Here is a 22,372-nt window from a genome sequence, read left to right on the forward strand (position 1 = left end):
GTTCTTCCTGGAAAAGTTTTTGCCCTGATTCATTGAATAGTGCTTTCTAGACCTCGTTAGTATGGTTTAGTTCCTTTGATCTGGTTTTGATTTTAGAAACCTGACCCAACAGTGCTCCTAGACCTTCACATTTGAAAACACAGATCTAAATAAAAGGACGTATATCATCATACTGCTATACTAAGGGGACCTATCTGGCTGGTTGCCTGGACATCATCTACAAAAGCAGTGAGTCTATTTATTAGCCAGTGACATTCTCCTGTCGCTACCCTGGCATCATTATCTACCACATATATCTCCAAATCATGACATTCAAAGGTGTTATTATTTTTTTTTGTAAATTCCCCTTTTTTATGATCTTTTGACATTCTTTTCTCGATAAAACCTTTTGGCATCTTACCATAGAGGAACTGAGGCCAATTCCTGCTGCTCGCCAAGCCAGTCACAGTCAGTTTGCCTTGTGAATGCTCATCTCTTAATAAAAACATGCTTTGACATTTGTCTTTTGTCCGGCTTACCTTGCCAACATCTCTTGGGAAAGGCTGTCTCTGATTCTCCGGAATTAAAATGGGAGATACCACAATGGACCTCTTTTGTCTTGGGACAGGAGAAGTTCTTGCAAATTTAAATATATCCTAAAAGAGAAAAAAACAAATGAATTGGCCAAAATCCCCCATGGAGAAGATGTATCAGTCTGCTCTGAGATATGGTTCCTCTGTTATGAAAGCATACAGCTGTTTGGACATTGTTAATTTTCTTCTATCAAACCTCATTAGTGTTAGCAAGTACATCGTTAGAATTATACGAAAGCTGACATTGTGATTCACAATGACTATCATTAAGCTATTTAATCCCATCTTCCAACTCATTCTATTCACAACATCAGTCTTGATTTACACATCCTTCCCTCGGGGCTTGTGTACGCCCACCCTTAACCTGCCAGCTGAGGAGATGACTCGCCTGGTCACTAACCCACAGAACTTGCTGGACACAAAAGTGAGTTTCCTCCGGGCCCCATGCAAGGTCCCCACTCACTCACAAATGAATAGGGAGGAACCAGCAATCACAACATCACATTCTGAATTATGTCAGGACTACGGAGACTCTTGGTCAATGTTCTTTCAAAGACCACTTGTTACTATCGGTGGGCCTACTGCTGGAATGCACCCCCCAACATAGCAGGTCCCAAACTTTGATCACAGGAACAACAATGTGAGAATTTCTGTCCTATTTGTAACTCACCTTTTCAATTAAATAGATGAACGCAAAATTTTTTTTGTATCATTATTTTAAATATAGTACAAGTATGGCTTCTCAGAAAAAGTAGGAAAACATAAAAATAAACAAACTGGACCTCAGTGTTCTTAAGTGTTATTAAATTTGAGTTGGAAACTTGGAATTTGAGGGAAGCTTCCTCATTTTGAAAAGGAGATTGAAAAAAAAAAAGGCTAGAGGGTTTTTATTAGTACTGAACTGAGACTTTCTCCTTGGTCCAATCAAAGGACTGAAAGAATTAAATATGGGATATCATTTTCAATATATAAACATTCAATGCCACACACTAAAATTATCTTATGAATCAGCAAAAGTAAGCATCTCAAACTTTGGACAGTAGGTTGCTATGAAAATCATGTGACAGTTGTCATTTAAAGCAATCACTGACCCATGGTCCATAAAAAATGTGTGCATATATATATGTCATGTGACAGTGTTATCTGTATCCATTTATCTACATTTTAAAGGAAACTTTATGTAGGAAGGTCCAATAGGAAACAAGACAAGTTAAGGCTACGAAAGCTTCTATAAATAGTCTTTCTCTTGATTGTGGTTGGAGTGTAAACCATTGTTACTCTTGTAGAAAGTAGTCAGGGCATATTATTTGTATCAAGAACCTTATAAATATACGTATCTCTCACACTGTAATTTCACTTCTAGGAATACATTCAAATGTTAAATTAAAAAGAGGAACAAAACTGAGAGCAGGAAGACATTTAGTGAGACATTAATTAAAAAGAGCAAAAATCACGAACTGCCTGGATATTCAACCACAGGACAAGGTTAAGTTTGGGTCCCTGGGCTGGAGGGGACCCTAGGTGGTTGCCAGTTACGCAGTTTGTGAAGACCATGTTCTAACCTCTGGGATCATCATTTGACTGCTTCTATAATCGCCACCACAACCTACCACAGTAACAATAATTCACTGAACAGGTGGTGGGTGGTGTGGTAAGCACGTCACGTGTGTCCACTCTAACATCCGCGATAAAGCTCCCCAGCAGCTCTTAGCCCTCCTTAACCAAAGGGGAAGGTTAAGCTCAGAGAGACTATGTGAGTTGCTCCAATTCACCTAGCTAGAAGAGAGGATATGAAAGACAAAATGTGTAGGAAAACACAGAATACTATATTGGTTGCCCTCTATTTTCTATAAACTCTATTAAACACAGAAGAATCATGTGTAAAACCTCAAGGAATAACTACAAATAAAAGACTGAAATTTCTAGGAAGATCAAAGAGTTAACAGTCAGGCAAAGACAGAAAACTAGAGTGTGTATATGTAGAAGCTAGTAAGAAAAAAGAATAAGAAGGGTTAAAGCAACAAAAACCTAATCAACCCACAAAATAAGGAAATAAGGAAATAAATAAATAAATAAATAAATAAATCCAACCACACAGAAAACAGCAGAGAAGGAAAGAAAATGGGACCGTGAAAAGACAAAGAAAAACAGTGGATTCTATCTATAAAACATTGATGTAGACCATCCATAAGGATTCTGTTGTCTTATCACGGAGTAAGAAAAGAACAGAAAATACGTAAAATATGTGCAACGTATAAACCCTATTTACAGTAACAAAGGTCTTGAGGCTCACAGGCGAGAATGCCTAGGAAAGCATTTGAACAGATTTCCTACGCAGATGGAAGGGACTGGCGATTCTGCATGATCACAGAGCAAAAGTAGGTTTCTGTTTATTATGACGATATTTTGAAAATGCCTAAAGTAATGAAAAGCATCCTCAGCGATGGTAACAAACATTCCACTGCTTGTAACAGAGGACTGGTCTGTGTTTGCAAGCCTGTGAATGGGTGGGACTTTTGTCCTCATGGGTGACCAGACGATCAGGTACTTGAGTCCCCATCGCTACCTCTGGTGTCCTCCCAGCTCACCAGCTACTCGAGCTCACAGCTGCCAATCCATTTCCCCAACTCTCCCAACACCCCAGAAGCTTGCTAACAAGGAAAATTGTATAAACCCCTGGGTCTAAGGTGCTTTGGAGAGAAGCAGGGGCTCTGCGTCTCAGGATAGGAGAGCATCTGGGAGGGAGGGTGGGGGCGAAACCATGGTACAGACGCCTCCAGGTGTGCAGGACCCGCCAAGCCCCCCATGGTGGGCAGGACTGCGGCATCCTTCTTCTTCCACCTCTCAACTTTTCTGCCTCACAATGGCAGGGACCTCACCAAAACTGATTCATGACTGTTCCTATGTCTATGGTTCCACTTGTTTCTGAATTGTGTGTGTCTATCAACCATGTGTTTGGGGACAAATGTCTACCTTTGATCAGGTCTGTGCTAATGAATTATCTGTGTGTCTGAAGCCATGTGTCCCATGTGTCCCATGGGTCTGGGGCCATGGAGGAGCTGTAACATTTGATCTGACATTTAAATACCATGTGCATATCTAAGCACAAGTGTGTGTAACTATGTGTGTGAGTGTTTGCATGTGGGACTGTTTCTATATGTAAATCCATCTGAATATACCAGGCTGTGGCTGTAACCGCAAAGGAAGACAAGATAGAAGCAGAGAGGTTTAAAAGTACCTAATTCAAGAGCTGTTTACAGAGGAGGAAGGGTCAAGTGTGGGAAAGCACAGACCATCAGGGTAAAGGAGACGCTGCCTTAGGACTCCTTGCCTTCTGCTGTTGCCATTACTAAGACTTGGGTAAATAGGAAAAAGGCTACTCTGGGCACAGATGCTGGGTGCCAGAGACTTGTGGACTTTGAGGGGCTACCAGGCATCCAAGAGAGATTTCTGGAGGGTATTTAAAGAGTTGCATTCAGGAGAGAGGGATGAATGAGGCAGAGAAACGTCACAGTCACCCACACACAAGAGCAGCTACACCTGAAGGAGAAGCTAATGGCACCCAGATAATGTGGAGGGGTAAGGGGAGGAACCCAACCATCCAACAGGTTTCTTAAAGGCCAGCAGAGGCCAGAGAAAGGTGAGGAGGCAAAGGAAGGAATGTCAAAAGAACAGAGAGAAGAGGACTTCACAAAGGAGGGAGTGCACGGCCATATTACACGACCACACAGCACAGCCATCCCTGCAACAGGCTGAACGTTCTATGGAGGCTGTTGGGTTTGATGATGGACAGGCAATGGATGATTTTAAGAGCAACTTGAAGTGTGTTAGGGTCCAGGGTCAGAAGAACCAATGGCAAGTGAGGACTTTGAGGAAGGAAAGGCAGGAAATGGGAAGAAGCTGGTCAGTTCAAGGGGGGACCGGGAAGGGGAGTGGGCGGAGAGGAGGGGGAGGGGAATGAAGACAAAATGGAGACTGATGCCAGAAGAGGGGAGGCAGTGGATCCGCAGCACAACCAAGCCCTGGGAGGCTTAAGAGGTTTCTCATCTGTGCAGAAGAATGACTCGCCTGTGCTCTTGGTCCGCAGAGTGAAGTGAGAAATGGCCTGTGGACGTGGGCTGTGCTCTCCAAAGAACAGCCCAAAAGTGAAGGAAGGCCTTGCTAACACCAGGACAGGGGACGTGGGCAAAGGAAGACAAGCCACTGGGTGCCTCTTGGTTCAGCTTCTGGTGGCCTGAGGCCAGGTCTTACAGACTCAAGGAGAGTCGCAGCCACTCTCACTGAACACAACACACACATGGGCACATGTACATGCACACACACACACTCAGAATCCATTTGACAGGGTCTAACACACAAATACACATTAACAGATGCCTATCACAGAGACGCCTAGAGCGAACGACACACACAACACACCTCCCGCTTCAAACCAAGGCTCTTCCCTCAGCCACAAGCGCGCGCGCGCGCGCGCACACGCACACACACACACACACCGCATGTGGAAGAAAGTGAGCGACGGGCCTCCTGGGGCACCTCCCTATAAACCTGCAGCCTGGGACCAGTGATTAGTCGGTGTCTTTGAACCCAGAGCAGCCTTACCCAACCCTGCGTAAGTCAAAGGGGCAGAAGCATGTGCTCATGGGGGACGCACAAGGGCTGGATTTTATTACAGGGACCTGTCACCCTTACATAAACATCTCCCACCTCCGGTGGGCTGACCAGGTCTTCGTCTTTCTGTCGCAGGGTATAGGAGTTTACAGTCTCCTTTGCTTTCTGCCCTGCTTTCCAATTTCAGGAGAAACTGGCAATGCATTAAAATGAGTTTCACACTACCTGGGGGAATCGCATCACATAGCCCCTCAGAGCAGCTTGGAAATAAAGGGGAGACCCTGCAACTATGAGGGACAGGGGGAGGGGCTGGGGCAGAAGGTGAAGGGGGCGGCCAGGTGGAGCAGGAAGGCAGAGAGGATGAAGATCTCGAAAAGGAGAGAATGAGTGGACGCATGGTCATTCGTTCATTTCTTCAAAAACTATCCAGAGATCACTCCCCTCCTGGCAGGAGCAGTTCTCAGCACCTGGGGCCACGCAGCACACGGGAGAGAAGTCCCCTGTGCTCATGGCGCTTGCGTTCTAGAGGGAGGAGACAGGTGACGGACATGGTCCAGGAGAACAGACAGGTGGGCTGGCCGTGCCCAGAGGACTGTGGCTGATGGTTTCCATACGCGGAGGCCGGGAGGGGCCCTCTGGGAAGGCAGAGCTGGAGGATGAAGGCTGGGCAGGGGGAGGCGGCTGCCAGCAGCAAGAACAAACCCAGGCCCCTGTGAGCTGCAGGGAGGCACCTGTGTGGCCGGGGAGAGGGGAGGAGACAGGCCAGGGTCCTCGTAAAGGGAATTCAGATCTCGGATGGCAGGCTGTATAGACCTCAGAGATGCATGAGATGTGAGTCACAAGATGTTTTACTGTGTTTGATTTTGTGGGAGAGTTTTTAGCTGCAGAATGACAGGAGCCCACTGACCACCCCCCCCCCCCACGTATATTTGATGTTGGCTGCTGTGTGAAGAATAGATTTTAAGGGCTAAAGAATTGTTTACTTATGGGGCTTCTTCCTTTTTCAAACTCTTTTTTCACAAGGCACTAAGATTCTTCCTAGAATGCACATCTGAGCCTTTGATTTGGGGGAAAGGAGAGCTGGGGTCCACTTTTGGCTGGAGTCCTTATCCCTTCTTTACATCTAACTATCTATATACGTGTGTTTTTACGGCCACACCTGCAGCATACAGAGGTTCCCAGGTTAGGGGTCAAATTGGCACTGTTGCCACTGGTCTACACCACAGCAACACCAGATCCGAGCCATGTCTGCAACCGACACCACAGCTCACGGCAACACCAGATCCTTAACCCACTGAGTGAGGCCAGGGATCGAACCTGCATCCTCATGGATACTAGTCAGATTTGTTTCCGCTGAGCCACGACCGGAACTCCCTTCCCACGATATTTTCATGTATTATCTCGGTCTCGTTTAAGTTGTGTAATTTAAGTAGGTGGACCCGTGTTAAAGGGCGCAAGGCAGTGATTATCAGGACATTGACAGGGTTGTGAGATCATCCCCACGAACTCATTTTAGAGCCTTCCATCATCTTGCAAGAAACCTCATGCCTGTTTGCTCAGCCCCTGTTCTCAGCCCCAGCAGCTGGCAACCGCAAATCCATTTCCTGTCTGGACACATCGGCCTTCTCTGGGCATTTCGTAGAGGGAATCATACTATGTTTTCACAGTACTTTCGCGGACTCTGCCTCTGTTTCACAGCTAAGAGCCTGAAGTAGAAGCGGGTACAGCTGCCACGGAGGCTCAGCTAATAGTGCAGGGCCAGCCGCGGGCTCCAGGTGGAGCTCGCTCAGGGCTCCCCGAGGCCCGGCTGGCCTGACGGCTGAGACCTCTGCTGTGACCACACTCAACGGCTCCTGGGCTCACTCCCCCCAAGCCTGCTCCTATGCCCTCATTCCCCAGCAGACAGGGGTGCAGAGATCCCCCCCCGCCACGCCACTTTCTCGGAGCCACAAGGTTTGTTCCCAGGGAACCCTCCTGGGACACCATCAAGATAAGTGCTCAGAGTAGAGGCTAACTGGCCGGGTGCCCCAGAACTGGAGGAGACATAGAGGTTTGGGCCCAGACTGGCTTTGTATGGCTGGGGCCACACTCCATGCTTTGGCCGTCACTGCGCCTGCCACCCCAGGCAGCTGAGGGACCTTCCAGGAGCCTCTCCAAGAAAGTGGTGAGAAGTGACAGGGACAGACCTGCTCTCGTCACAATGAACCCAAGGCCTGAAAGCAGCTTGGACCTGTCTTGCTACCATCAGAGGGTCTTCTTGTACCCACCCCCAGACCCTGTCTCAGTGTTAGGGAGGGGCAGGAAGCATCCCCCCCACCCCTCCAGCCCCTGACCCTGTCTCAGTGTTAGGTAATAAAGAGAAGGGAAAACAGCAGCAACTTGACAAAGAAGCCACAAGCCACCCCCTTGGCTCTCGCTCCTACTCTCCTAAAATTTGGGCAAGATGATGTGCTAAGAGGAGCTGTTTTAATAAGAAAAAGCATCACAGAAGCTGGAAGTGTTCCTCTGGCCAAAGCAGGGAGTGAGGCAGGGCAGCGCCAACTGAGACTTAAGCGGTCAGCTGGCCCAGCGGTAGCCAGTCTTGTAGATCCTGATGAGAAGGTCTGATGTGCTTCCCAGGCAACAGGGAGCCTTTACTGCTTGGCTGCAAAGGTACGGTGCTTGGTGTTTGTCTGGGTGAATGATCTTGAGAGTTATTCATTTGAAGAGTCTAAAATGTGTGACCCAGACTCAAGGCTGAAGGTCACAGCCTGTTTCTTATCTTTCTGATCCTAAGGTTTACTTGGCATCCTATCCCTGGACTCCCCAAGTCTGCCAAAGGAAACACTGCCATTTCCTGGGTAGTTACTAGGCACTGCGCTCGGCACATTGCCACATTACCTGATTTGATTCATTCAACATCTCGCAGGAAAACAAGCCCGTTTTCCTGAGGTTCAAAGATGAAAGAGACTTATCCAAAGTCACTTGGTCGTAAGTGAGAGATGGGCACCCAGGCCTCTGTGACCCCAAAGGCCCCTGATCTAAGCGGGATGCTATTCACCTCCTCAGGGCCGAGCCTGGCGAGAGCTCCTTACTCAGATGGAATTGGAGAATTGTTTTCCCAGAGGCTAGGTCACAAATCTCAATCAGCCTCTGGCTAAAAGGGGCAGCTATACCTATAGTGCTGGGGGACAGTTTAATTGTCTGCAAATGTCTGCAAATGAATGGAGCAGCAGAAATCAATCTCCAATTTATTCCATTCTTGCAGCTGATCTCATTGCACTGTAAGGTGCTAGGAGGTGGGTTCTGTGCTACTCAGTTCGCATTTTGTATGCAAACAAATGCATGGTTCAGCCAGCTTTGGTGTACCTGGGGCGAGATTTAAAGCTGCTGTATTACCTCCTGGGGCTAAAGTTTGCCTACTTAAATGAAGAAACTGTCCACAAACACCAATCTTTCAGCAGCAAATTTAGGGGTTGGGGGGCAACATACTAAGCTTGCTCTGTTTTCAGGTATTTTTCCCACTATTCTGGAAGCCAAATGCCAGCCGAGGTGAGTCATCTGCTGTAGGTTTACAGGACAGATTTATGCTGACAATAAAATGGGGTGACGTGGAAAATGTCCATCAGTATGGAGGCAGGTTGTTATGGAGATTATTTGATTTTATTTTTCTTCTTATGGCCGTACCTGTGGCGTACAGAAGTTCCCAGGCTAGAGGCTGAATCAGCTAGTGGCCTATGCCACAGGCAGAGTAAAATCTGATCCAAGCCGCTTCTGTGAGATGCAGCTTGCAGCAATGTTAGGTCCTGAACCCGCTGAGCCACAATGGGAACTCCCAGCGCTTATTTTAAAGCTGGGGTGCAGAGATGATGGCTGGCAGATTCCTAGGGTGGCCTGGAGTCAATCTGCTATTGCTAATTAAGCCACACGGGCTTTTCACGACCCACTGGTGTGTGGCTGGGAGGAACGGGTGCAGGCCACTGTTCCCCGGAATCCCCAGGCCCCATGCTTTCCCAGAAGTGATCATCAGCGATATCAGAGTCAGTGTCTCCAGCAATGAGTCCCTCTCGGGGACTCTGGGGATGGCTGACGACGAAAACAAGAAACCTCATTCCCAATTTACTGAATGTGGCAGTCTTTCGGTTACATATGCTCAGGGGGAAAGAAATGGCTTTGGCCAAAGGAATCAATGGAGAAAGGAAAGTTTCCTCAGGGGAGTTGGCAGTGTGAGTGGCGACTCCAGAACCTCTCTGTCTCCTTCTCTCATTAATGCTGTTACTTGCTTCCCTTTGTAAAAGGACGAAGCCGCCAAGGTTACCAAGGCCCGGGAGGGCCAGCAGCCTTGGCTCCTAGCAACTCTGTGCATCTCAGGCACCCTCGATGCTCATCCGCTCTGCCTCTGCCTCGGGATCCTCAGGGTGCAGGCGCGGACTCGAGGGCCTTCCGCCTGGGGCTGCCCCTCCTCACCTCTGCCCACCCCGGCCATGCGTCCTCCAGTCTCAGCACCCCCTCTAGGCTTCTCCTAGAAATAATTTCTATAACAAGACAAGGACCAGACTCTGGATTCTTTCACCCCAGGGCATGCAACGTTTTGTGAAGTCACAGAATCTGTAGAATTTTTTTTTAGAAAATTCACCCCTTGGACCACGGGGCAGACAACCATCACTTTCTGGAAGAAATGGTACCTGAGCCGAGACCTAAAGGCCAAGTGGAATTCCTCCAGGGGCAGGGAAATGAAGAAGAGAGTTCTGGGCCTGGGGAATAGTGTGTGAAAAGCCACAGAGGCAAAACCTGGCCAAAGACCAGAAGAGCTGGAGCAGAGAGGTAGGGCTCCAGAAGCTGAGAAAAGGCTGGAAGGGGAGAAGAGGTCAGACCTCTTCCATCCACAGAGAGAGTCTGCTCAGAATCCTGAGGGCTCTGAGAAGCCTCTGAACAGCTTTAAGCCGAAGTCTGGGATCTGACCTTGCCTTTGACCTTGCCCTGTCAGAGCTGAGAGCCCATCCCTGAAGAACACATTTTCTTCATAGACTTTCTTTCCTGCTACTTGTTATTCTGATTTGAAAAGCTGAACTTAAAAATAAGACACAAGTAAAACAACCCCGCTCTCCCCACACACACATGCGCATGTTCTCTCACTTGCTCTAAAATGTCAATTTCCCCCACATTTGAATTGCTAGTTAAAAGAAAATAAAACAAAACCAAACGCCTTGGATGAAAATTTGCCAAATCACACTTGCAAGACGGAACTGCCTCCGAAATATTTCATGAGTCTAGCAGGAGCAGTAACAACACAAATCAGGACTTGCTGGTTTCATGGGAGGTGAAAAATGTTTTAAACGTATTTGGATTCTTTAGTCAGAGGTCCATTCAACCACGTGTGACGGTGATGGGAAGATAATGGATACAATTTCCTTCTATCTGCTCTGTCACTGATAAAATATTCATGTTAAAGAGCTCCTTCTGAACACCTGGAGGCGTCTTGCGGCGCGGCGCAGATGGGCTTGTTTTTCTAATACACATATGTAGGCCGGCCTCAACAGCTGTATTAATCTGAGAAGGTTTTCGAGATGTGCGCTCACATAGCCCGGAGCCCACGCTCTGTGGTTGGCGTGAGCTCATACGTGTATGACTGGCCTTCCAAGAAAGCACCTGTTGGAAGAACGATGCTTTGCGATGCAGCGGCTATTTGGGTGCCTGCCACGAATGTTCCCTGTGGAAGTTCCACAACAAAGATGGGAAACCTCAGGCTCAACATGTCTTAAGCCAAACTGAGTCCTGTCCTTCCCCACCTCCCGCCCAAACCGCCAAGGTTTCCTGGCTCCGTTTTCTCAGCGCCAAAGGCCCTATGGTTGGGTTTCCTTTATTTCCACCAGACCGCCTCCGAGGGGGTGCGAGCTCCTACAGAGCCCACCTGAGCCGCCCGTCCCCTGCAACTCACCTCTTCCTTCTCTAGAAGCATGTTCCCTGCCTGGATCCTCACATTTTACCTGCTCTGCGGTAGCCCACCCGCAGGCTCTGCACGAGTCCTCACTTCCTTTTACGCACAAGCCCAGTGAACAACCAGGTTCTCAGCGCTCTCAGGCTGGGCTCCCCAGAAGTAGCCGTTAAGGTCAGAATTTGAGAAAAAGTAGTATTTTACCGTATTTTCTAAAGTTTCTGTAATGAATCTATTCTATTTACAGTCAGAAAAAAAAAAGGATTCATTTACTCATAATCCTGAATCAGACAAACAGAGCAGTATTTCTGTGTCTTCCCTCTGTGTTTAGAATACTCTTTGCTTAAGTTGACATTGATGGGTCAGAGCAATTTCGTAGCTTGCTCTTTGAACCTAATATAAATAACAAGCTTTCTCCCCTCCCATGGCACAAATTCTGTCAACGTCATTTGGTGGCTGCATAATACACCACGTGCACACATCAGTCCATGTTTAACCATTTCCCTGGTGCCACGCTTGTACATTTAGTTCTTCCACCTGTTATGAAAATGCAAGTAAAACACTATGTTAAATTTTCTTTCTTTACCTGTTTTTCTCTAATAAGGATTCCTTAGAATGGGCTAACAAAAATGCGATTACTAGGTCAAAGTTTATGCACATTTTAAAGGACCTATGACACATTGCCAAAGCCCCAGTCACCACAGCAGACAGCTCTGATCTTGCCATGGTTGGTAACCCCAAGTGGGTCCAACCCACCTCTCTGGCCATAACTTCTATAGCTGCAACCTGCTTTTGCCTGAACACGCCATGCTCTCTGGTGACTTTATGCCTTCATTTGTCCTGTGTTCCTCTAACTTGGATATTATTCTTTCCACAATTGCCTTGAGCCCTATTTCCCTGATAACATATAGACACACACACACACCCCCATAACAGGCGCCTATTATATACTGTTTGTGTCATTCTCCGGTTCAGGGCACACAGCAGTTTCTGGATAGTTTCTATTAACTTCGGGTTTCTTCTGCCAGGGTGCATAAGTATGCAAAAATGCAAGCTTCAATTTTTAAACTTCAATAAAGATTTAAAAACTATTTATTTGTTTAATGAATGCAATCAAATAGCAGAGGGCAAGCTATTTCATTGCATTCATTACACAAATGAATCACTTTTCTTCTTTTTCCAAAGGATTTTTCGAGTTTTCCCTTCCTCAAGGCAACCTCAGAGAGGAGGCTTGTTGCATTTTTACTTAACACCTGATACATTTAATCATCAGGTTGGAATGGACACCTCTGCATTCTCCCCTCCCTTGCGGCTGAATTGCCTCATTAACTGGCAGAAGACAGCACTGGCCAAGGATATGGATGGCACAGCCACCCTGCAATGAGGCCTGACCTCTCATGTGCCCGGCTCAAGGAGAGACTGGATGATGACAGATCTCACTGGGTTATTCTAGGATGGACTCAGAAAACCAGTGTGTGACTTTAGCAAATATAAAATCAAGTGCTTCCTTACTTTTTTACCCAAAAGAAAGCCCAGCTTCTCAGGCAGGCTCTTATGGTGACCCAGGAAGAGGAGGGCCCCAAATTAAAGTTCTCCAGTAGCAGGGTGACACCAACGCTTCCCTTAGGCCTGGGGTGTTCCTAGCTCAGATGCAGTAACCCAGGGAGGGAACTGAAGCAGGGTCCTGATGCAAGGAAAAGGAAGCATACATCACCAGGACTCCTTCTCTGGATTTTGTCTATTTTTGAGATCTGTTTTTCTCTACTTTCTTTGGTTTCGGGCGTTAACTTCTTGATGTGCTACAAACTCTAAAATTAGAAGCAGTGTCCCACACTGGCCGCCAAAGTCGACTGCCTGCTTTGTCCAGTCGATTTTTAAATACCCTCTATGATTGAAATTCAAGATTATTTTGCTTAGGGAGTTATTCTCAATATTTAACCTAAATCACCCTCTTTTCTCCCTTTCCTGTAAATTTCTTTTCTTTCCTGGATGCCTCCCCCAAACTTTCAGTACATTATTCCTCTTCCTCTTTTGTGAAAGACATTTTAATTAAAACACCAGAGTTACATTAACGTACTTATGCAATAATCTCCCTTTCATCTGGCTCTCTCCAGTGAAGTCCCAAATCAGCAAAGTGTCTTTCATCAGCCTGTTCCATGTCTCTCTCCTCCCTTTGTTCTTTGGTCTTTGCTGGATTACAGATCCTCACATTTTACTTCAGCCCCGACCGCTCGTCCACACTACGCAGTTTACATTAATAAATTCATCTTCGCCATGATGCGCGCAAAGTCGTGTCTCCCCACATCATTGATTACTGCAGCCTTTGAAGGTTCAAAGGTGTGTCAGATCTACCAGGAAAAAGGGAAAGAGAGACCACATTTGGTATTCTCCGACATCTGAGGTTTCCCTGGGCCCAGCGGTTTGACGTGAGGGTGGTAAAACAACCCTTAGAAAAGAGGAGAGCGTGTTATAAATATTCAGTTGCCATGTGATACTCATTCTTCCTTAAAGACTGAAGGATCAGGCTCCTTTTTCAAAGGGACAATTGACAGACACACCAACTATTTGATAATGGAGCTCGGAAAATCTACTATGGGACAAAGAGAAATGTGTTTTAGCATCCCAGCTATTCCGTGACTATGCCCCACAGGAAGGGAGAGATTTCATTTGTTTACAAATTCTTCTCCACATTAAATTCTTCAGGCATTTTGCAAACAGGAAACTCTCTCTGAAAATCAGTGAGTTCTAGATAATGAGAGAGAACCTTTTTTGAGCACTTACCATGGGTTAAACACTAAGTTTTACGAGCATTTTTATCTTTAATGCTCATGTAGTCTCTGTAGGTATCACTATACCCCGTGCTACAGAGCAGAAAACCGAGACCCGGAAAAACTGCTCAAGGGCATGCTTCTGGTGAGTGGAGGAGCCAGGATTTGAACCCAGACCATTTCACTTGGGGATTAGATTATTACCCATTCTATTTTTTGCTGTCTGTGTGTGCCACCTTTCCCTAGTAAGTTTTTTTTTTCCATTTTTTTAATTACTCAAATGAATTTATCACATCTGTAGTTGTATAATGATCATAACAATCTGATTTCACAGGATTTCCATCCCACAGCCCAAGCACATCCTCCCACCCCCCAAACTGTCTCCTCCAGAGACCATAAGTTTTTCAATGTCTGTGAGCCAGCATCTGTTCTGTAAAGAAGTTCCGTCTGTCCTTTTTTCAGATGCCACATGTCAGTGAAAGCATTTGATGTTGGTGTCTCATTGTATGGCTGACTTCACTTAGCATGATCGTTTCTAGGTCCATCCATGTTGCTAAAAATGCTGGTATTTTGTTCTTTTTGATGGCGGAGTAATATTCCATTGTGTATATGTACCACTTCTTCTGGATCCACTCCTCTGTCGATGGACATTTAGGTTGTTTCCATGTCTTGGCTATTGTGAATAGTGCTACAATGAACATTGGAGTACATGTGTCTTTGCGAGTCGTGGTTTTCTCTGGATAGATGCCCAGGAGTGGGATTGCTGGGTCAAATGGTAGTTCTATGTTTAGTTTTCTGAGGAATCTCCGTACTGCTTTCCACAGTGGTTGCACCAATTGACAATCCCACCAACAGTGTACTAGGGTTCCTTTTTCTCCACACCCTCTCCAGCACTTATTGTTTGTAGACTTTTAGATGATGGCCATTCTGGCTGGTGAAAGGTGGTACCTCATCATGGTTTTGATTTGCATTTCTCTAATAATGAGTGATGCTGAACATCTTTTCATGTGTTTCTCGGCCATCTGTATGTCTTCTTTGGAGAGCTGTCTGTTTAGATCTTCTGCCCATTTTTGGATGGGGTTGTTTGTTTTTTTTGGTACGGAGCTACAGAAGTTGTCTATAAATTTTGGAGATTAATCCCTTGTCAGTCGATTCATTTGCAAAGATTTTCTCCCATTCTGTGGGTTGTCTTTTTGTGTTGTTTAGAGTTTCCTTTGCTGTGCAGAACCTTTGAAGTTTGAGTAGGTCCCATTTGTTTATTTTTCTTTTTATTGTCAATACTCTGATAGGTAGATCTGAGATGTTGCTGTCGTTTATGTCAGAGAGTGTTTGGCCTATGTTTTCCTCTAGGAGTTTGATAGTGTCTGGTCTTATATCTAGGTCTTTAATCCATTTGGAGTTTATTTTTGTGTATGGTGTTAGGGAGTGTTTTAATTTCATTCTTTTCCATGTGGCTGTCCAGTTTTCCCAGCACCACTTATTGAACAAGCTGTCCTTTCTCCATTGTATAGTCTTGCTTCCTTTGTCATAGATCCATCAGTGTGATACACCACATTAACAAACTGAAGAATAAAAACCATATGATTCTCTCAAGAGATGCGGAAAAAGCCTTTGACAAAATCCAACACCCATTTCTCATAAAAACCCTTCAGAAAGTGGGCATAACAGGAACCTACCTCTACATGATAAAGGCCATATATGACAAACCCACAGTGAACATCATTCTCAATGCTGAAAAGCTGAAAGAATTCCCGCTGAGATCAGGAAGAAGACAAGGATGTCCGCTCTTGCCACTACTCTTCAATATAGTTCTGGAAGTCCTAGCCACAGCAATCAGAGAAGTAAAAGAAATAAAAGGAATCCAAATTGGAAATGAAGAAGTAAAACTATCGCTATTTGCAGATGACATGATACTATACCTAGAGAATCCTAAAGACTCTACCAGAAAACTGTTAGAGCTTATCCACGAATTTGGCAAAGTTTCAGGATACAAAATCAATACACAGAAATCGATAGTGTTTCTATATAGTAACAATGAAAAAGCAGAAAAGGAAATTAAGGAAGCAATCCCGTTTACCATTGCATCCAAAAGAATAAAATACCTAGGAGTAAACCTACTTAAAGAAACAAAAGACCTGTACTCTGAAAACTACAAGCCACTGATGAAAGAAATCAAAGATGACACAAATAGATGGAAAGATATACCATGCTCGTGGATTGGAAGAGTTAATATTATCAAAATGACTCTACTACCTAAGGCAATCTACAGATTCAATGCAATCCCCATCAAATTACCAAGGACATTTTTCACAGAACTTGAACAAGATATTTTAAAGTTTGTTTGGAAGCACAAAAGACCCAGAATAGCCAAAGACATCCTGAAAAAGAAAAATGGAGCTGGAAGAATCAGGCTCCCGGACTTCAGATTATACCACAAAGCAACAGTCATCAAAACTGCATGGTACTGACACAAAGACAGACATATAGATCAGTGGAACAGGATAGAAAAGCCCAGAATTAAACCCATGCACTTACAGCCAACTAATCCCTAGTAAGTTTTTATTTACTCAAAGAACTGAATTCAAGATCTCTTCCAGGCAAACTTACATGTATTACATTGACCCTTTATCTGGTCTAGAAGCTCCATCTCCAATATATATTCAGAATTCCTTCTCACCCTGCCACCCTTTCCCAAGGGCCGCCACTCTGGTCCAAGCCAACATCCTCTTCTGCCTAAATTACAGCAAAAGCCTCCTAACACCCCCTCCCAAGCCGTTGCTCCTATGCCCTGAATATAACCTCCACAGCAACCAGAGTCAGCCTGTGAAAACATGAGCTGGATGACATGGGAAAACCAGTGCCTTTGTCCCGGCATGTGGTGTTTCATGTCATCTTCCTCCATCCCCTGGTCCCTTGAACCTCAAGACCCCTTCAATCACTTTGACCCAGTCTAGTTTCAAGGCCATCATGGAGGCCAATAGATATCTTCTACCTCAGGGCCTTTGCAGCTCCTGCCCTCCCTGCCAGGAAGGTTCTACCCCCAGATATTTACAGAGGTGCTGTATTAGTTTCTTTTTGCTGCTATAACAGGTTACAGCAAACTTAGTGGCTTAAAACAACACATGTTTATTGTCCTCTAAGTCTGGGGGTCAGATGTCTCAGATAGGTCTCTCTGGGCTCAAGATATGATCAGTACTGTGTTTCTTCCTCTAGAGGAGAATGTTTCCTTGCCTTTCCCACTTTCTGGAGGCCACTGACATTTCTTGGCTTGTGGCCCCTTGTTCCATCTTCAAATCCAGCACCGTAGCAACTTCCAATCTATTTCTGGCCTCCTGCTTCCTTCTTATGAGTGATTATTGTATAAGGACTTCTGTGATTATGCAGTCCCATCAGGATAATCCAAGACACACAAACCCTTAATTTAATCACATGTGCAAAGTTGCTTGTGCCCTCAGGTAACTACATTCATAGGTTCTGAGGATCAGGGTGTGGACATCTTGGGGACATTATTCTGTTACCATAATACCTCTTTCACCTTGTTCAGACCTTTACATAAAAGTCGGTTTTTCTATGAAGGCTGCCCTGGCCACTCCAGCTGGCATTTCCCTCTCTCACTAAAACTTCCTACAGTCTTCCATGCTTTATTTCTCTCCCCTTTGCAAGGTAACAATCAAACATACATACATTGATTTATCTCATTATTTGTCTCCTCCACTAGAATGTAAGCCCCCTAAACACAGGGATTTTTGTCAGTTTTTTTGGTAGCCATAACCCCAGTGCCTAGATTACTGCTAGCATCTAGTATATGCTCAAAAAAATATTGTGCAACAACTTAATTTGTGTCCTATACCATAGGCTGACACAGAGGATCTTCTTCATATTAGGAGATAAAAAACAAGAAAGAATTCAACCAGTCATAATTCACTGAATACGGATCATGTGACGTCCACTATGTTACAGGGCACTTGAAACACAAAAACTCCTGAAGAGGTGTCTGGTTGTCATTTACAGTGGTGAAGGCAGCGTTGTGTACAAAGGCCTTGGGAGGAGGAGGGCAAGGATTGCCCTTCGCCCTGGGCTCTGCAGCCATATGCCTGTGAGGACTGTGGCCCTCAAGGGATGGCTGTTTCCAACTCCCATGAAGGCACTGTCAAGTCTATGCTGCCCTGGCTCTGCTCACCAGGCACGACCGAGCCCTAAATTCTTACTCCAGTGGGGCACCAGTGCTGGTTAGACATCAGAGAGGAAGAACCCAGAGGAGGCAGGTGGAGGAAACTGTGAAGAGGGCTACAGGACGGTTGCTTTCAACTCAGTAACACAAGTGGGGCTCGGCTTCCGCCTGCTGCAGAGACTTCTTGGACTGGAAGTTGGGGAACCTTGGTTTCTACCCTGCCTCTGCCAGCAAGGCTGCATGACAAAAAAAAGGGGGGGAATTCATTATTCCTCTCTGAGCATCAGTTTCCTCACTTCAGAAATGGGTGAGGTCATCACAACCACACCAGTTCCTGTAAAGTTTGTGAGGATTTTTTCTAACTCCAAGCTCTGTTCCAATACTGGTTTGTCATTTATAAGATATGGCTCCTGGCTCAGTGACATCCAGCAGCTCTCCATCTTATCAAAGGGCATGCCAAGTCCATTACAATAGCTTGTGAGGCCCCCTTCAACCTGACCCACCCCCTTTATCCTCCAACCTTACATCCTCCACCCCTGTCCTTTGCCAAGTCCAGTCCTTGACATTTTTTGACCATGAACACTGACACTTCTGGGCCTCTGCACCTGATTCACCCTCATCCAGGAACGCCCTATGCCTGGATCTCTATGGCTTGTACTCTTCCTTCAGCCAAGTGTTCCCTGACTCCAATACTGACAATTGCATGGTATTCTCCAATGCTTCCTCTCTCTCTTCTCTGCTTTATTTCAATCCATATCACTATTACCAACTACAGTGCCTCATATTTTACTTATTTATATTTATTTTGGTCTGTGCCCTCTCCTTCCCCACACTAATACGTAAGATCAGTGAGGCAGAGATTTTCTTTTTCCCTTTCTTATTTACTGTTCTAACCCTAGGAAACCAGAACTATCCTTGGTACATAGTTACTGCTCAAACAGCATATGAACTCAGTGAATGATGAATTAATCTAGTTGTGAAGGCAAAATGGCCTATGTGGAATAATACAATCAATTGAGATGCTCAGCTGTGTTTACTGACTGTTAGCAGTAACAGAGATTGTACCTTAATGAAGTGATCAGAGTGGCGGGCTGAATGTTGACATGATTTTGCAGGACAGTTAAGGTCTGGATGGTCAAAGTAGGAACTCCCAGGTAGAAGAAACAGCAGAGATAATAATACCAGCATCTTATACTCACTGAATGCTTGGTAGATGCTAGGCACTATCCTAAGAACTTTATAGATAAATCATCTCATTCAACCCTCAAAACAGCATTTTGATAATTACTATTACTAACTTCATGTGATAGATAAGGAAAGTGAGGTTAAGTAATCTGCTAAGAAGAGTCCAAAGTTAAAAGAAATATAAGGTTTGGGATAGTGGCAGTTTGGGTCCTTTTTCTAAGGATTAGAAGTTTATGACTAAGTATTTAGGTCTGAGATGATTCTCACTAAATGATGACTGTCATTATAAGTACAATAGGTAGGCCAGAGAGATTACACCAAGAATTTTGGTGTTTCTGTCTCATGCCTTATAAATGGGATGATACATGAGTTCAAACACATTTATGACCTCTTTCACCTGCAAAAGTTTTTGTAGGATACACTGAGTAGCAACCATGAGTGGACACTGTAGTGTCTATCTACATTTCTAACCTTCAAGATATGGACATTTTATATTTGAAGACACTTCAATATCTAAGCCAGGAGTTCCTATCGTGGCACTGTGGAAACGAACTCGACTAGGAATCATGAGGTTGAGGGTTCGATCCCTGGCCTTACTCAGTGGGTTAAGGATCCAGCATTGCTGTGAGCTGTGGTGTCAGTTGCAGATGCGGCTCAGATGTGGCATTGCTGTGGCTCTGGTGTAAGCTGGTGGCTACAGCTACAATTAGACCCCTAGCCTGGGAACCTCCATATGACATGGGTACAGCCCTAAAAAGCCAAAAGCCAAAAGCCAAAAAAAAATCTAAGCCAGAGGCTGAAAGATCAGATAGGAGATCATTGCTCTGAAAGCAACATCTTCTATGTCCAAGAAGCACCACTATTAATCCCTTTAATATGAATATTTATAACAAAAGGACCCCCTGGATCTGACAACATCTTATTTCTGGGACACCTGGCTGCCATTTACTGTAAGAGGTGTTTAACAATTGCGGTTGAAGGTACGACTGTTATTTTGATGGTCTGTGTTCAAATTCCAGCTCTGCTACTTCCTAGCAATGTGACAGAAGTATTCAACCATTCTGTGTAACAGTTTTAACATGAATAAAATGGAAATTATAATAGAACCTACATTGTAGAGTTGTGTGTGTGTACAGACCCACACACATATGTATACATAGTGCTTTTCAAGTTGCAGCTATTACTTTGCTGTTAGGGTATATATACAGTACATTCTGTACTGATGGTTCTCCTTTACCTGTAGAGATAGTTAATACTGGACTCAAAGAAGCAACTATCAGTTTCGATTAATCTGTGTAGGCTTACATTTAGTTTACCTCTTTTCCCATTGCTCACATCTTATCTGTTTCAACACTTTCTTGATTCACCCCTCTGTTTCTTCTCATAATCAAAATGCCTCAAACCAGTAATAAAAATAAAATCTTTAGAAGAGCCAGAGCCTGGAGGTGGAAGCAGGGAGAAGACACATTACAGAGAAAAGAAAGATAAGGATGACAGCAGATGTGTTGTCAGAAACAATGCAAGTTAGAAGACGTTGGAACAAACCTTTAAAATACTCAAAGACAAAAAGGTCAATCCAAAATTCCAAGCCTGAAAATATCTCCCAAAATTATAAGTGCAATGAAGACTTTTTCAGATATATAAAATTCATCACCAGCAAGAAAAGTGCCATAAAAACTGCTAAATAGTCCTTTAGCTGGAAGAAAAATGCTATCAGATGGCAATATAGATCTATATAAGCAAATGAAGAGCACAAGAAATGGTGGATATGTGGGGAAATATATCCTTTTTTCTAATTTGTTTATGTAAGGTATTGGAAAAGTAATTGAAAAGGCCTCTAGAAGGTACTGGTTATTTAAAGCAGAAGTAACAATGTACCATGGGGTTTATTTACAATACACAATAAATAAAATAAAGTAAAATGTGTAAAGCTGACTGAAAAAGCTGGGGAAAGGGGGAATGGAAGTACACCATTTATAAGGTTCTTCTACAATCTGTGAAGTGCTGCAATATTATTTGAAGGCAAACTGTAGTAAGCTGAAGATACACACTCTAATTCCCAATACAACCACTGAAATTTGCAAAAAAAAAAAAGAATGTTACTTGAGGCCACACTCTTCAGTTTGGTCCCCAACACTACTTTTTACTATGTGTACCAGATCTTTGGGACCAGTGACAGTTCTCTGTCACCCTCTTGCCATACATTCTCATCCTCCTCCAGTCCACCAAGATATGCTTCTAGACTAGACATTCTGAATTACTATTTATCAAAGGTTATGTTTAAGGTAGCACAGGATAGGTACTCAGTGGATATTTGCTGTTTGAAGAAATTAACAATTAAAGTCATGATTCTTCTTTCCTTGTATTGTGATCTACTTTATCCTCTTACCCTGACATACAAGGCCCTCTTAAACTGGAGCTCACACAACTTTTTTTTTTTCCTCTGATGAAATCACCTGCTTTAGATCAAGTGCAACTGCACTGTGTTCACCAAACAGGTTTCATATTTTCCTTCCCCATGTCATGCATCTTACCTGGAATGTCCTTCTCATTTAAATCCCAAAGATGCCACCTCCTCCCAGAAGCTTTCCTTGATCATCCCAGTCAAGTGAGTTGTGGAAGCTAGGGAGGGAGAAGTTATCACTCAGGCAGCTAGACTGTCCCTACCAGGGTACTGGCTGTACCAGTAAGATTACTCCTAGAGCCCTGCTGTAATACCTCTGAGGCAACTGTGGAATGGTTTTAATTATTTTACAGACTTTGATCATGCATGCCTATACTGATTCTTTGACTTTTCAGCTTACAGAGTCATATTCTTTTTTTTTTCTTAAAGAAGAGCAGTAACCCCATAATCTTGAGCTCTATTAAGTATTTTTTAGGTGTAAAAATGGCCAACCTCAGGTAAAAAAGACCAGCATTGTAATAGCTTAGAGGCAATTCCAGAGTATTAGATTGCCAAGAATCATACATTCTAATGTGGGAATATTTCATATCTGTTAGACTAGTGCCTTTTTAAAAGATAAAAACAAAGGCAATTGAAATTCCCATCTACATGGGAGTATTAAGTTTTGTTGAGCAAAACTGAGGCTTAGCAAAGTTAAGCAACTAGTCGAAAGCACACAGAGAATCAGTGACAAATAGGGATGTATTG

General features: G+C 44.4%; 1 protein-coding gene across 2 annotated transcripts in view; it reads right to left on the reverse strand.

The window, feature by feature from the left end:
• The window catches only part of CDH13 (cadherin 13), a 1,025,127-nt gene that overhangs the window by 570,163 nt on the left and 432,592 nt on the right, over window positions 1-22,372 (reverse strand). For both annotated transcript variants that reach the window (XM_047789670.1, XM_047789669.1), the window contains exon 4: window positions 519-635. In XM_047789670.1, coding sequence (XP_047645626.1) covers window positions 519-635 — 117 coding nt within the window. The remainder of the gene's footprint in view (window positions 1-518; window positions 636-22,372) is intronic.

The sequence above is a fragment of the Phacochoerus africanus genome, chromosome 8 (assembly GCF_016906955.1).
Source record: "Phacochoerus africanus isolate WHEZ1 chromosome 8, ROS_Pafr_v1, whole genome shotgun sequence".
NCBI classification, from domain to species: Eukaryota; Metazoa; Chordata; class Mammalia; order Artiodactyla; family Suidae; genus Phacochoerus; species Phacochoerus africanus.